The 14,398-nt window shown below is 38.1% G+C and overlaps 1 protein-coding gene across 1 annotated transcript; it reads left to right on the top strand.

Annotated features, from left to right (window-relative positions):
* The first annotated feature begins 3,142 nt into the window (after positions 1-3,142).
* On the top strand, positions 3,143-13,204 carry arg2 (arginase 2). Its single transcript, XM_051648117.1, has 8 exons — positions 3,143-3,571; positions 3,673-3,745; positions 9,565-9,739; positions 10,280-10,439; positions 10,839-10,933; positions 11,389-11,493; positions 11,851-11,987; positions 12,241-13,204. The coding sequence occupies exons 1-8, from the start codon at positions 3,461-3,463 to the stop codon at positions 12,426-12,428; spliced, it is 1,044 nt and encodes a 347-aa protein (XP_051504077.1). The 5' UTR covers positions 3,143-3,460; the 3' UTR covers positions 12,429-13,204.
* The last annotated feature ends 1,194 nt before the right edge of the window (positions 13,205-14,398 follow it).

Genomic DNA, 14,398 nt, shown 5'->3' with positions numbered 1-14,398 from the left:
GTCTGGTTGGTCTAGCAGTGAGTTTGATTCCACAATAATAGAGCTGGGTTCAATTCCCCAGCAAACATCTTCATATTTAAATAATTTGATATAATAATATCCTTTACTTTTCAAAGGTTCTGTGCATAACAATGTCGTATATTTATGATTACTCATGACACTGCCAAAAGATGATCTTTCAAAAGTGCAGTTTTGTTTTTATGTGGAGACTGGAGAGCATGTACAAAGGCCAAACTGACCAATGATAAATGATACTCTGAGAAAGCATGAGAAAGTTCTTCAGAAACAATGATTGTGTTTGTTTGGCAAAATATTAAGCTCTTAAGATTTTATCTTAAATCTCAAAATGGTCTGACATTTAAAAAAAGCCTGTAAACTATAGACAGCGTAGTTCTTAATTTTCTTCTCAGTGATTCAACCATTCTCAGAAAATTCTGTGGGTTATACTGTGACTACTGGCTGTCAGATTCGGTTGCAATTTTGATAGATTTGTTTAAAACAATTTAATAAATTGTGTCTGTGTTTTACAAAATAGTTCTCAATAGACCTATTAAAAGTACATCATAACCTTCAACAAAGATACAATTGCACATAATGAACCAGGATTTGAACCGATATGCTGAGTGATGTACCAGTGTGACTTACCACTGAACCAGCATCCCAGCTCCAGTTAATACATCACTTTGTTCATTTTAAATGGTCAAATTCATTAGAACAGACATCGATGAAACACTTTGGTTTAATAATGATACCAACATTTTTTATAATGTGCAAATCGTCTTTTCTTTACTCATTGACAATTCACATTGAATTAATCTGCTGAAAAGTCAAGTAAAATTATTCACATGCACGCACACATCCCCAGTTAACATGATCCCCAGTTAATCCATAACACCAGCTGGAGAAACTAACTACACTGTTCAGCTCAGTTCAGTGACAGTCACACAGTTCAGGACAGTGTCATTGCAGTCTAGATGGATGTTTATCTGTTAGCCGTTTCGCTAAGTTGTTTACCTGCTATAATGCTTGGATATGTTGTCTGGTAGGGTTGTTGAAGCTTACATTGCTTGTCATGGTTTTATGAATTGAATATTACTCGTGTGTTAACCGATCACAATGTATCTACGTTGTCCGATGAAGTTACTGTGACATGTTTAATATGTATAACTTCTGAAATTGACTTCTTGTAATTGTTATATTGCATATTTAAGCATATTATTTTTACATTGAATAAAGTATATTTTATCCCCATCATTACTGAATCCTTGTTTTATGTTTTTAGTTTATTGTGTGTTATTGTGTGCATTGCATAGACATGCTATTGTAGTAACTGAGACTGGATAATTGTAGTACAATTAAAACATTAATAGTAGATAAAACACTTGAATAATCATATTAAGATCTACTGGTGGTGGCAGAGGAGAGTCCCCTGTTCTCTGTTTAAAAGTGCTTTGAGTGTAGTGTCAGAAGTGTAAAATTCATTCATTCTAAATATGTAAATAAGAGTGTTGTTTATCTTCATCAAAGCAAGTAATATTTCCGTTTTAAATATTTAATCGTATAACATAATATCAACATGAAAATAGCACGTTCTGACTCCAGCTCATGTCATGATAACATACATAAAGGCAGCATAAAAGTAATCCATAAAACTCCAGTAGTTTAATCTATATCTTCTGAAGAGAATCAATTTAGGTGAGAACAGACCAAAGTATAACTAATTTTTTAATGTACATCTCGCTATTGCAGTCTCTAGGCACAATTATGATTTCAAGCTGGATTACACTTCCTAGAAGTTCCTAAAGCAACTCCTCCATAGACATCCATTAAAAAAAATGGCCTCTTGTCTCTTCGCCGGTGTACTTCCCATAGAATGTCTGTGGGACCGCCCATAATGATATGTTATACTAAACTTGTAGGCTCCCCTATATAGAATGGTTCTGGCAGAGCGCTAGATGGCACTAGAAAGTGTAATCAAGCATGATATCATGATAGCCAAGGAGACTGCAGATGTCAAGATTTATAGTGAAAACGGACTTATTTTGGTCTATTCTCACCCAAAACCGACTGAAGCACTTTAGAAGACATGGCTTAAACCAATGGAGTCTTTTGGATTACTTTTTTTGCTGCCTTTATGTGCTTTTTGGAGCTTCAAAGTTTTGGATCTCTTTCACTTGCATTATATGGACCTACAGAGCTGAGATATTCTTCTAAAAATCTATGTGTTCTGCAGAAGAAAGAAAGTCACATCTGGGATGGCATGAGAGTGAGTGAATTATGAGGGAATTTTCCCTTTAAGCAGACATAGTAAGTTATATCCCAGAACATGCATTGCCAATGCAGTTTGATATAAACGCACTACTATGTCTGGATGGCATTACATTTAAAATGAGCCCATGTAGTGAAGTATGGAGAGAGACCTAATCTCATTAAACACCAGATGGAGCCAAAGTGCAGCGAATATGGACTAGATCAATAACTATGCTCTCATGCAATAATAATAATAAATAAAATAAAAAACTTCTATATGAATAAATAAATGTTTGTTTTTGCTTGGTTATGATAATTTCATTTGATCCCTTGTCGAGCCTAGATTTTGTAATATCATTGTGTATCTGTGTGGTGTCTGTGCAGGTTGGTTGCTCGCATAATAGGATTTACATCACGAATAAGAGCTAATCTGCCTCTGTGTTCAATACTGGTGAAAAAGCCACCACAACCCATATGGAAACAAAAACCTACCAAGAGCTGTGGAAATAAACGCTGAAATAAGGCCAAACAACTGTTTTAGACGTCAACAGCTTGGTGCAACATCCTTCATGGCTCTTGGTATTCCAGACATTTCTATAGAGCATAAATAATCTGTCATACAGCCTTGCTAAGGACACTGGATCTGTTTTCAACTAGGCGTGATGGGAATTTGTTGACGAGACAGCGGGCAAGCCAAAATACTTACACAAGCCAAGCGATAGTGCAGAGATGGAAATTTCCAACAACGCAAAAAGGCATACCATCTCTCCTGCCACATCTTTTTTTAAACCACGCCCCTCAAAACAAACCCACGCTCTATGAGTTTCTGATTGGCCGGGAGGAAGGTGTGTCATCGGGTGTGACGCAGGTTGGTCGCTCCATGAATAGAAAAACGTGGCTCGCGCCGCGGTGAGCGAGCGGAAAAAAAAAATCCCACATTTATTCCAAACAATTGGATGGTGGAGGGCTGTTAGATTTTTTGTGGGGCGACCTCAAGTTTTCACACAAAGTGTGTAGCTGAGCTTCACCTTCCACTATTCACCGGCTCATGAATATGAATTAAGTGGAAGACTTGAAATAAAACCGTCGCGCCAGTGACTTGAGGTTCTACTGCCATTTGACATAGACGAGTGAAAGCAACACTGTGAGACAGTCTGTTATTTAAAACCAAGTCTTCATTTTATTTCGTTGTATTTTTTGAATTCTCAGCATGGCCCTGAGAGGATCGCTGTCCAGATTATTGAGGTCCACGTTTAGTTTTTGTCAACAGAACCGATCGCATTCTGTCGCGATTTTGGGTGCTCCGTTTTCCAAAGGGCAGGTGAGAAACACATGTTTGTTCACAGAGAAGTCAAGCTCAGGCACTTGGAAAGTTAAATTTGTGAACAGTGTTATGATGGTATTTTTATGATTCTCATTCAGAAAAGGAGAGGGGTGGAGCATGGACCCAAAGCAATTCGGGATGCGGGTTTGGTGGATAGACTTTCAAATCTTGGTAAGTACATAATTGTTTTATATACACTTTTCCTGTCGTTGTCCTTGTTTAATTTAATGTGCTTGTAAATGAAGTAAAATCAGCGCTCGCATGCTCTTATGCAACGCATGTGAATCGGAAACAACGTACTGCATGAGGTGTTACATAATCCAACTCTCCCTGTCTAGGAAGGGAGGTTTTTACCAAAAAAACGGTACATTTCACAGCTCACATTCTCTTTCACGTAGCAATAATAGCGGATGTGGTCATTTTGTGGGATTTCTAAGATGTTAACACTTTAAATGGGGGGAAAAAACGAATGAAATGAAAAATGTCTGGATGTTGCGTCTGGCCACATTGAACTGACCTACGTGCGTCACTGTGACTGCAGCTCTCCGCACATTGAGCAGAGATGCCACGAGACAACCTGACAACTAGACCTGCGACATCACATAACAAAGAGTTATTTTTAAGTCTCGTTATGGTTGGTTCAGTCGATGTATTTATACAGTAAGGTTGCAAATAACGTTTTAGGTGGCCTGTTTTTTTTAAATTTATTTATTTATTTATTTTTTATTGCATAAACAAGAGTAAGCACTGCAGTTGAAAAAAATAAATAAATACAAGACACCAAAAAAGGCCACCATTAATGGCAACATGGTTTCAATGACGTCAAAGGGATAGTTCACCCAAAAATGTACTTACCCTCATGCCATCCCAGATGTGTATGACATTCTTTATTCTGCAGAACACAAATGAACATTTTTAGAAGACTGTTTCAGCTCTGTTTGTCCATACAGTGAAGTAAATTGTGGCTAGGGCTGAAACAATTAGCCCTAGATTAACCCTAACTTCATTTTTGGATCTATCCCTTTAGAGAAGCATACTCTAAACTTATGGAAACTCCACATGACACAAACTGGAAGGTCTTTTTTTCAGTATTCTCGCTCTGCAGATAAAGATTTGAAGGTTTAACTGTCTTGGAATTGGCTTGGAATGCTGAAAGTTGAAAGTTAATAAACTCAGCAAAAAAAGAAACGTCCCTTTTTCAGGACACTGTATTTTAAAGGTCATTTTGTAAAAATCCAAATAACTTTACAGATCTTTATTGTAAAGGGTTAAACAATGTTTTCCATGCTTGTTCAATGAACCATAAATAATTAATGAACATGCACCTGTGGAACGGTCGTTAAGACACTAACAGCTTACAGACGGTAGGCAATTAAGGTCACAGTTATAAAAACTTGGGACACTAAAGAGACCTTTCTACTGACTCTGAAAAACACCAAAAGAAAGATGCCCAGGGTCCCTGCTCATCTGCGTGAACGTGCCTTAGGCATGCTGCATGGAGGCATGAGGGCAGTAAATTGCAATGTCCGTACTGTGAGATGCCTAAGACAGCACTACAGGGAAACAGGAAGGACAGCTGATCGTCCTTGCAGTGGCAGACCATATATAAAAACACCTGCACGGGATCGGTACATCCGAATATCACACCTACAGGACAGGTACAGGATGGCAACAACAACTGCCCGAGTTAACACCAGGAACGCACAATCCCTCCATCAGTGCTCAGACTGTCTGCAATAGGCTGAGAGAGGCTGGACTGAGGGCTTGTAGGCCTGTTGTAAGGCAGGTCCTTACTAGACATCACCAGCAACAACATCACCTATGGGCACAAACCCACCTTCGCTGGACCAGACAGGACTGGCAAAAAGTGCTCTTCACTGACGAGTCACGGTTTTGTCTCGCCAGGGTTGATGGTCGGACTCGCATTTATCTTCGAAGGAATGAGCGTTACACCAAGGCCTGTACTCTGGAGCGGGATCGATTTGGAGGTGGTTGGTCCGTCATGGTCTGGGGTGGTGTGTCACAGCATCATCGGACTGAGCTTGTTATCATTGCAGGCAATCTCAACTCTATGCGTAACAGGGAAGACATCCTCCTGCCTCATGTGGTACCCTTCCTGCAGGCTCATCCTGACATAACCCTCCAGCATGACAATGTCACCAGCCATACTGCTCGTTCTGTGCATGATTTCCTGCAAGACAATGATGTCAGTGTTCTGCCATGGCCAGTGAAGAGCCTGGATCTCAATCCCATTGAGCACGTCTGGGACCTGTTGGATCGGAGGGTGAGGGCTAGGGCCATTCCCCCCCAGAAATGTCCGGGAATTTGCAAGTGCCTTGGTGGAAGAGTGGGGTAACATCTCGCAGCGAGAACTGGCAAATCTGGTGCAGTCCATGAGGAGGAGATGCACTGCAGTACTTAATGCAGCTGGTGGCCACACCAGATACTGACTGTTACTTTGGATTTTGACCCCACCCATATTCCATTTCTGTTAGTCACATGTCTGTGAAACTTGTTCAGTTTATGTCTTAGTTGTTGAATCTTTTTATGTTCATACAAATATTTACACTTAAGTTTGCTGAAAATAAAAGCAGTTGAAAGTGAGAGGACATTTGTTATTTTAGATTTTGACAAATATATTACTATTGTATTCTATGAATGGATGTAACCCCATGCTGTTAGTAGATTAAACATTAATTGTGATCAATCTTATTTTTTGTTGTTAATGACTAATTTTCATAATTTTAAAGTTGAATTTTGCCTCTAAATACAGTAGGCCTGTTTTCATACAAATACAATGCATTTAGTTCTACTGCATTACTCTTTTAATGTATAAAACAAAATATAATATAATATTGCATATCTATAATATTACTTATATAATATTATTCCATTGTAAGTGTCTCTGTGTAACCTCAATTTTTGTTTTAAGAAAATGAGGGGTGAGTCAAAATAAATTTTTGTGGTAATCAATATTATGCCTCAAATGCTGTCAATAGATCTTAACTTGTATTGAACCTGGAATATTCCTTTTTAAGAGAACGTATAGTACAAGATGTTTCAACTAAAAAGACTTGGAATCTGGGTAAATAATTTGTTTTTATGTGACTCATTATACAAAAATTGTGTGGATCTAAATACAGTTCTGAAACTGAATGTGATGCAGATGTTTTTTTTTTTTGTTGTTTTTTTTTTAAGCCATTCTGCTAGTCAGAAATTGAAGCGATGAAGTCATGGGATGTCTGTGGTGTTTTAATAGTTTAACCACTGCCAGTAATGTGAAAAGCAGTTCCCACCAACTCCGTGACGAGCTTTGGGACAGTTGGCTTCAGATTACAGGACATCTATAGCCTTTGTGGTTTAAATGACTAGTTTTCATTAATTAGGTAGTCCTAATTAATGATCGACTGATGTTTTTTTTAATGGCCGATGCCGATATCCAGAGAGCAGGGTGGCCGATAGGCCGATACAATGCCGATATATCACACAATTTAATATAGTAAATAACATTGCTAAAAAAAATGAATAAACTCTTATTTAGCACTAATATTTACTCTATTTCACACAAAACTTTAACTTTGTAAAATAGAATCTAAAAAAAATAATATTGTATTTTAAATGGTAGATAGCAGTTTCTTCAGATTTCTGTTTAGTCATTTTTTTTTTTATTTATTTGCACATGAAGAAATTGTTAATATATTAGGAAGAAGTAAATAACAGTACACACAGTAGTCCAGCAACCATGGATTGCATGTCCACATTAGCAATTGCATTTTCTCAAATACCAAATCAAACCAATTGCACATACAGTGCAAAGTGAATAAGTCATTTACTTATAGCACACATGAAGCACTTTTACTTTGAAGTGGCACTCTAACACTCAGCCTGGATCATCTGCTTGGATTGTCATGGACTGACCATCATGATTTGTGAATTATTAGAGGAACATTTGATCCTTATCCTTAAGATTTTGATTCTGGCTGATAAAATATACGCTTAAGAGGAAGATAGATGAGCATTGGACAGGAAGAAAACGCTGGATTTTCGTGAGGTTCGTGAATGACATCTTTTTAAACGAGATATCCACATATTTGCAGATGGTATATGATAGACTTTTTGTTGATATTTGCCTTTTTATCATTAGACAAGAATTACGAATATCGGCCAATTCATCGTCTCATCGATTTATCGGTCCTAATAAAGTAAATTAACATTGAATGTAAAATTTTATTTTTAATGACAGGAGGGAATGAGATGGACAGGAAACCCTGCCACTGCTACTATATGACAACTAATTGTTTATAATGGTAATTAAATAAAGGAGTAGAAAGTGTTACAATATTCTAAAGAAATTCCTTCTGAGCTTATGTCCTTAGTGGCTCTTTGGAATTTGCAAGTCACCTCAGAGAGTCTCACCAGCGGCCAGTTAGCTGTTATTCACATAAACCTTGTGCCGAGCTGGTTACATCATGTTCTCCATGTAATCCGATAGTTCCTGCTATCTTTAAGCCTGAGGTTTTTTCCTTCGGCGGATATGAACAAGTGACATACTTCTGACATCGCTTTGAAAGACCCTGTTTCACCTTAGATGTGGAGGATTTTCCCTTGTTATCATGAAAATGGAACACTGTATTTTTTTGTCTGTTTGGCTTACCTATTAGATGCCAGTTCTATCTATTGAGGACAGATGTTGTTTACATGTTGGACATTTGAATGCTTGTGGGGTTCATGGTAAATGTAATTTTTATGTAATTTATTCCTACATCATTAGTACTGTATGTAACTTAATATTGTTATTAAAACAGAAAAATGTTGTACTGCTGCTATTGCACTTAATGTATTGCTACTGTAACACAGTAAGAAATTACTGAGAATTACCATGAGAATATGGGACTTACAAACACATCACTCTTGCTTAATTGTCCTAAAAAATCTTAAAGGTCCAAACAGGCTTAATATTCTTTATTCAGAATCATTTATTTTATTGTTTTTAATTTATTTTGGGTTTAATGTGAACTTGACATGTCTTCACCGCTTACCAACTGTCATTTCATGGCCAACTGATGCAGTAATGTATTGTTGCATCCCTTTGACAAATGCTTGACATCAAGTATTTGGAGCTGTGAAAATAATCCTTTCCATAACACCTTATATGGCAAGAATTCTTGACCATACTATATCAGTACCTCTTATCCATTGCAACAAATATAGATGTCTTACTCTCTTTTCTAAGTGTTGATTATGAATGTCAAATGCATATGGCAAAACCGTTAACTAATTAGAGGAAATGGCTGTGACTCGAGAGATTTAACTGACTGATGCTCTGCTCACTGCTTACAAAATCACAAGGCTTTGAGTAAGTGCAAATGAGCAATGATTGTAAATGTGGTCCAAAATCTAAAACAAGATCTGAAAGTCTTAAAACATGGTTAAATCTGAGCCCTAACCTCCATCTTAACATATGTTGGCTGAGTTTTTATCAGATCCTACTCCTTAATACTCTCGTTGTGGCTTGTAATCAAGCAGAAAACAAATCTAGAATTGTAAGTATACTTATTTTATAAGCCTTAACAAGGCTGCAATGTTCGAGTCTATTCCTGTTAGGAGGCCTCTGGGTGGTACAGGAGGCCATCATTGGTAGGTTTAAGATCTGCGGAGTAATTCAACACCACCAAGTCACTGAGATTGGTCTGGTTCTATCGAGCTGGGCCCCATCACCTGTTTAAATCTTCAACAATGTCTTCCTATAGGAGTTGTGTGATAGTTTCTGCCTGTATACTTACTACATGCCCTGGTCAACTGCATTATGGGATCAATTGAGAGAACATACACCTGTCAGCATCAGCCTGTCAGTAAAATACAGTGGGGAAAGAAGTGCTTGGTTAGAGTTGACCGTTTCTACCAGCCAGCATAAGAACAATTAATATGCATATATTGTCCATAATCCAAATAGTTGATTTTGTTAATGTATCTCAACTGTCTTGTTGCAGACTACCCCTTGCATGACTTCGGAGACCTGAGCTTCCAGCACCTGGATAAGGATGAGCACTTTATGCATGTCCCATTCCCACGCACAGTTGGACGAGCCAATCAGCTTCTGTCTGGAGCTGTGAGCGGCGCAGTGGGGGCAGGACACACCTGCATCATGCTGGGGGGAGACCACAGGTGCGCACCCAATTTTTATTGTCCATAATAAAAGTTTCATACAAGCTGATCTGAAATCTCAGATAGCAGATTTTTTTAAAAATGGGATCTCAGTGATTTAGACCGTGGCATGATTGTTGGTGCCAGACTGGGCTGATTTGAGTATTTCTGTAACTGCTGATCTCCTGGGATTTTCACACACAACATGCTCTAGAGTGTAAAGAGAATGGTGTGGAAAAACAAAAAACCTCCAGCGAGCGGCAATTCTGTGAAGGGAAATGCCTTGTTGATGATAGAGGTCAACAGAGAATGGCCAAACTGGTTCGAACTGAAAGTCTACAGATACTCGAATAACCGCTCTGTACAATTGTGGTGAGATGAATAGCATCTCTATTGTTTTTGTAGTGTTGTACACTGGAAGCTCCTGTCACCAAGACAAATTCCTTGTATGTGTAAGCATACTTGGCAATAAAGCTGATTCTGATTCTGATCTCAGAATGCTATTTTAATATTCGAAACTGAAGTACAACTATAGCATTTGTGATGCTTTCTTCTCCACAGTTTAGCAATTGGTTCTGTGGAAGGCCACACCCAGCAGTGCCCTGACCTGTGTCTGATCTGGGTTGACGCCCATGCAGATGTCAACACACCTCTGACTTCACCTTCTGGAAACCTCCACGGCCAGTCTGTGGCATTCATGCTTAAGGAGTTGCAGGACAAGGTGAATAGCATCCATTCACAGCATTGTGTCAACAGTACAAAGATATGTATAGAAGTTGACTAAGTTTAGATCTCAGATCTTTCAGTCGTCTGATTGTTTCTACCTAAATTCCTATGCCTACCATGTGGATTAGTCTGCTACATGATGGAAACGTGTGACAGAACTTTGTTGACTTTATGCAATCTCTGACATGGTTTCTGACAGGAAATGTGTTACTGAGAACAATCTTTTCTCAGAAAGATGTTGTTCCTCAAAAGAACCCTGTATGTTTTTGTGATAATAGTTATGTACATTTACAAATAATTTGTGCCCCAGAAAAAATCTTTCCACTCAGACACTGATAAGCTTTGTACATTTTAGAACTTCTAAAAACATTCCTGTCTCATGTTTTTACTGCAGATGCCGGAAGTTCCTGGATTTTCCTGGATGAAGCCTTTCCTGGCGGCCAGAGATCTGGTCTACATCGGCCTTAGAGATGTTGATCCAGGAGAGCAGTAAGCACTTTATGTTCTGTTCCTGTCCAAAATGACACCTTGGATTTGGCACCAGTTGCCTGCTCACTCAATCCCAAGTAGCTAAATCACCAACTGTATCATTCCGTGGCCCATTTATGTTTGTATAATACTATTTATAAATGTAACTGCCAACAGGACACAAGGTTTCGCATCGTAGCATCAAAATAAAAAGGTTTGCTGTGCGGCCAGTATGAGACGGGGTTCCCCCAGTTATGGAAAACCTGGAAATATCAAGGAATTTTAAAATTGTGGCTTGGAAAAGTCACGGAAATGTATTGGTCAAAAAGTGTACACTTCAAATACATTTCTGTCATTGTAATTTGGTGAATCGGCTATTCTGAAATTACAGAGAAAGCAGAGCAAAGCGATTTAAATGAAATTGTTTTTGGTACTAACCAGGATGATTCTCTCTCTCTCTCTCTCTCTCTTCTCAGTATAATTCTGAAGAACCTTGGAATTCAGTACTTTTCCATGCGTGACATTGACAGAATGGGCATTCAAAGAGTAATGGAGGTCACACTGGATCACCTCCTGGCAAGGTTTAGTAATATTCCAGAAGCATCCACACTAATATAACTAGTATTGGTGCTTCTGTAAACAACCAGCACTAACATGCACATAGCTGTGTATGCTCAGTGTAGATCTGTGTACTTTAGAATTCTGTAAATGGGGGCTGAATAGTTTCTTTTCTGGAAGAAATCATGGCATACAAGATCTCAAGCTGCTCTACTTCTGCTCTTAAATGGACTTGTGGCATGTTTGAGGTCACCTTTAAATACAACATGGCACTTTATCTCAGGTGCTGACGCATTTGGGGGGGTTTTCAAGTAAATATTTTAATCTGTACCTTACAATCAAGTAACCTGTGTAAATTTTCACTATTGATTTTGTTTCAGGAAGCAAAGGCCCATCCACCTGAGCTTTGATATTGATGCATTTGACCCCTCCCTGGCTCCTGCCACTGGAACTCCGGTTAATGGAGGATTGACCTATAGAGAAGGCATCTACATCACAGAGGAGATCCACAACACAGGTACAGGTCTAGAATTCACAGAATTTATTTGCTTGAAACATTTAAGGAATTTAGCAGATGCTCTTATCCAGAGCAATGTATATGTGAGACTGTAATCAACAGATGTCAAGCATGCTGTTTGGAACACTATCTGCAAGCAAATGCTTGCTCTACAAATACAAGTGCTACTAGTATATGTTCAACCTGTTCTAACAAATTCTAAAAATTTATAATCTAAAATTACAGTCTAATTCTGTTTTTCTGGTCTATACAGGTTTACTGTCTGTGATGGATTTGGTTGAAGTGAACCCCACACTGGGAGCAACACCTGAGGCTGTTGAGGCCACAGCTAGCCTAGCTGTTGATGTCATTGCTTCCGCTCTCGGTCAGACTCGTGAGGGTGCACATGTCGCCTTCCAGAAGATTCCAGAACCAAAAGAGGACACTGAGCTACGGCTGTGAAGCACGTTGACTTTGACAAAATACTATGAACCACTTTTGAGGACTTTGACAAATGAACCACTTTGCATTCCACTAAAAAAACAAAAACAATGAAAGGTTTGCAGAGACTAAGCCCCAGACTAAAACTTTAATATGAAGGTTAATGTAGTCTAGGTCAAAACAAAAATCCTCACTGGTAAATTTGTTGCATTAACTGCATGGGTGACATTTGTTGTGTTCTTCTAATTAGCCCTAGGAGGGCTAAGCGCACAAAACTACCACTCATTTCAGCTACGCTAAAAAAAAAAAAAAAAATGGTTTCTCTGTGTTCACTCTGAGAGATCATTACTAAAGAAAAAAGGTGACAAAAAAAAACAAATGTGTAAAGAAATCTTTTTGAAGGCTGAAGTGACTCTTGACTGTGGGTGGAATTTAGTGGCACACGGAATTGTCCTTAAATTTAAGCACTTTTGGACCAGATCTGGTTTTTATTGTATTTGTTTGTGGTTTTTTTTATATTCTTCTCATCATAGGAGCTATTTTAAGGGCTAATCTAATCCAAGATTTGGTTAAAACTGAGTGATTTTAAAGTAAGTTATTTGAATATGCTTAATATTTAAACCTAGTATTTCTTTGAAAATCTGGATACAATTCATGTATGAATAATATATTTTGTACACAAGATTTGATTGCACCACCAGTAACAGTATCTTTTTAAGGAAGTGTAGTTTGATTTGTTGCATTTTCCTATTTCTCAAAATGTTTTGTTGCAATAAACTATTGTACTGGAGACAGATTCTGAATTGTCCATGACTCATTACTTGGTAAAGCTTCTGATGACCTTCCCCAGGTACATGCAGTCTGAGACAGACTGGAGGAGACATGTCAGAGCTGAGAGCATGATAATGCTTTAAACACTGGATTATAGTAATTAAATGTAGAAATAAGTTACATTTTTCCAGTTTTATTCAGGCTGTCTGCCTTAAACTACTTACAAAGCTAGATTTCTACATTTTCTGAATAAAAGATGTGGTTAATAAGGTGTTTCAAGTATGTTGCTAGCAGCCGCGGGCCATGCATTTTAAGTCTAGGCCTTCAGTGTGATTTTATGCCATTAAGAAAACAGTTTCATAATGAATAAGACACTGTATGTGTAATCATACATTACGTGACAGTCAACTTGTAATACCAACTGACATTTTAAAAACACGTCCACGCACAAAAGCCAGAACTTGAAACGAAACTTAATGCTCAAGCAAGCCTAATTTTAACTGCAGCATGACTGTTTTGTGTGAAATGAAGGTCAAAAATCATAATTTTTCATATGAATCTACCAAGGAGGTCTATAGTACCTGGAAAAAAAATCTATCTAATAATATTTGCAATTTAAATGTTGATTGCAATAAATTTAGTTTCGTCAGGGTACACGGTTATGCTGCGTTCCATTCAAGTTGGATGAGGGATATTCCTAATTTATATTTCTAGAAGGCTCGAAGGCCAGCTAGAAAGGCCTCAACCGGGACATATCCTAAAGATTACACCCACCAAGAACAAATAAATCAATCTGATTGGCTGACTTTAGATGCCTATTCCCTTACACTGTTGAGGGATTCTGTGGAAATTCTGAAGGCCTGACGGGGTGGAGCTCAAACTCAGGCGCTGCTTCAAGCATGTGATTTGTGAAACAGCTGTCACACTTTGTAAGCATCAAGGAATAAATTCTGACTGGTTAAACTTTTCGTTTTTCTCTGTTTGTAGATTAATTAAGAGTGGAAAGCACTCTTATTAAAAATACATAGGCATAATAGTGATTTAGAATTAAAGGATGAAAAATATTTATTTATTTGGCGTGTTAGGCCAGCAGAGAAGGCTTTGCTGGCCCTGAGAATTCGCCACTGGTTGCTAGGTTGTTTTAGGTGGTCATCCAAAAATATGCTTTATTTAAAGGGATAGTTCACCTAAAAATTAAAAGTCTCTCTTCATTTACTTAC

The sequence above is a fragment of the Myxocyprinus asiaticus genome, chromosome 21, assembly GCF_019703515.2.
Source record: "Myxocyprinus asiaticus isolate MX2 ecotype Aquarium Trade chromosome 21, UBuf_Myxa_2, whole genome shotgun sequence".
Classification (NCBI taxonomy): domain Eukaryota; kingdom Metazoa; phylum Chordata; class Actinopteri; order Cypriniformes; family Catostomidae; genus Myxocyprinus; species Myxocyprinus asiaticus.
The sequence above is the reverse complement of the archived record's forward strand: the minus strand, read 5'-3'. Positions and strand labels throughout refer to the sequence as shown.

Excerpts from the sequence above, each read along its gene's own strand:
- arg2 (XM_051648117.1), top strand. The coding sequence starts at position 3,461 with ATGGCCCTGAGAGGATCGCTGTCCAGATTATTGAGGTCCACGTTTAGT. Across the intron at positions 10,934-11,388 it reads GATGTTGATCCAGGAGAGCA|TATAATTCTGAAGAACCTTG; the intron begins GTAAGCACTTTA and ends CTCTCTTCTCAG. Across the intron at positions 11,988-12,240 it reads AGAGGAGATCCACAACACAG|GTTTACTGTCTGTGATGGAT; the intron begins GTACAGGTCTAG and ends TGGTCTATACAG.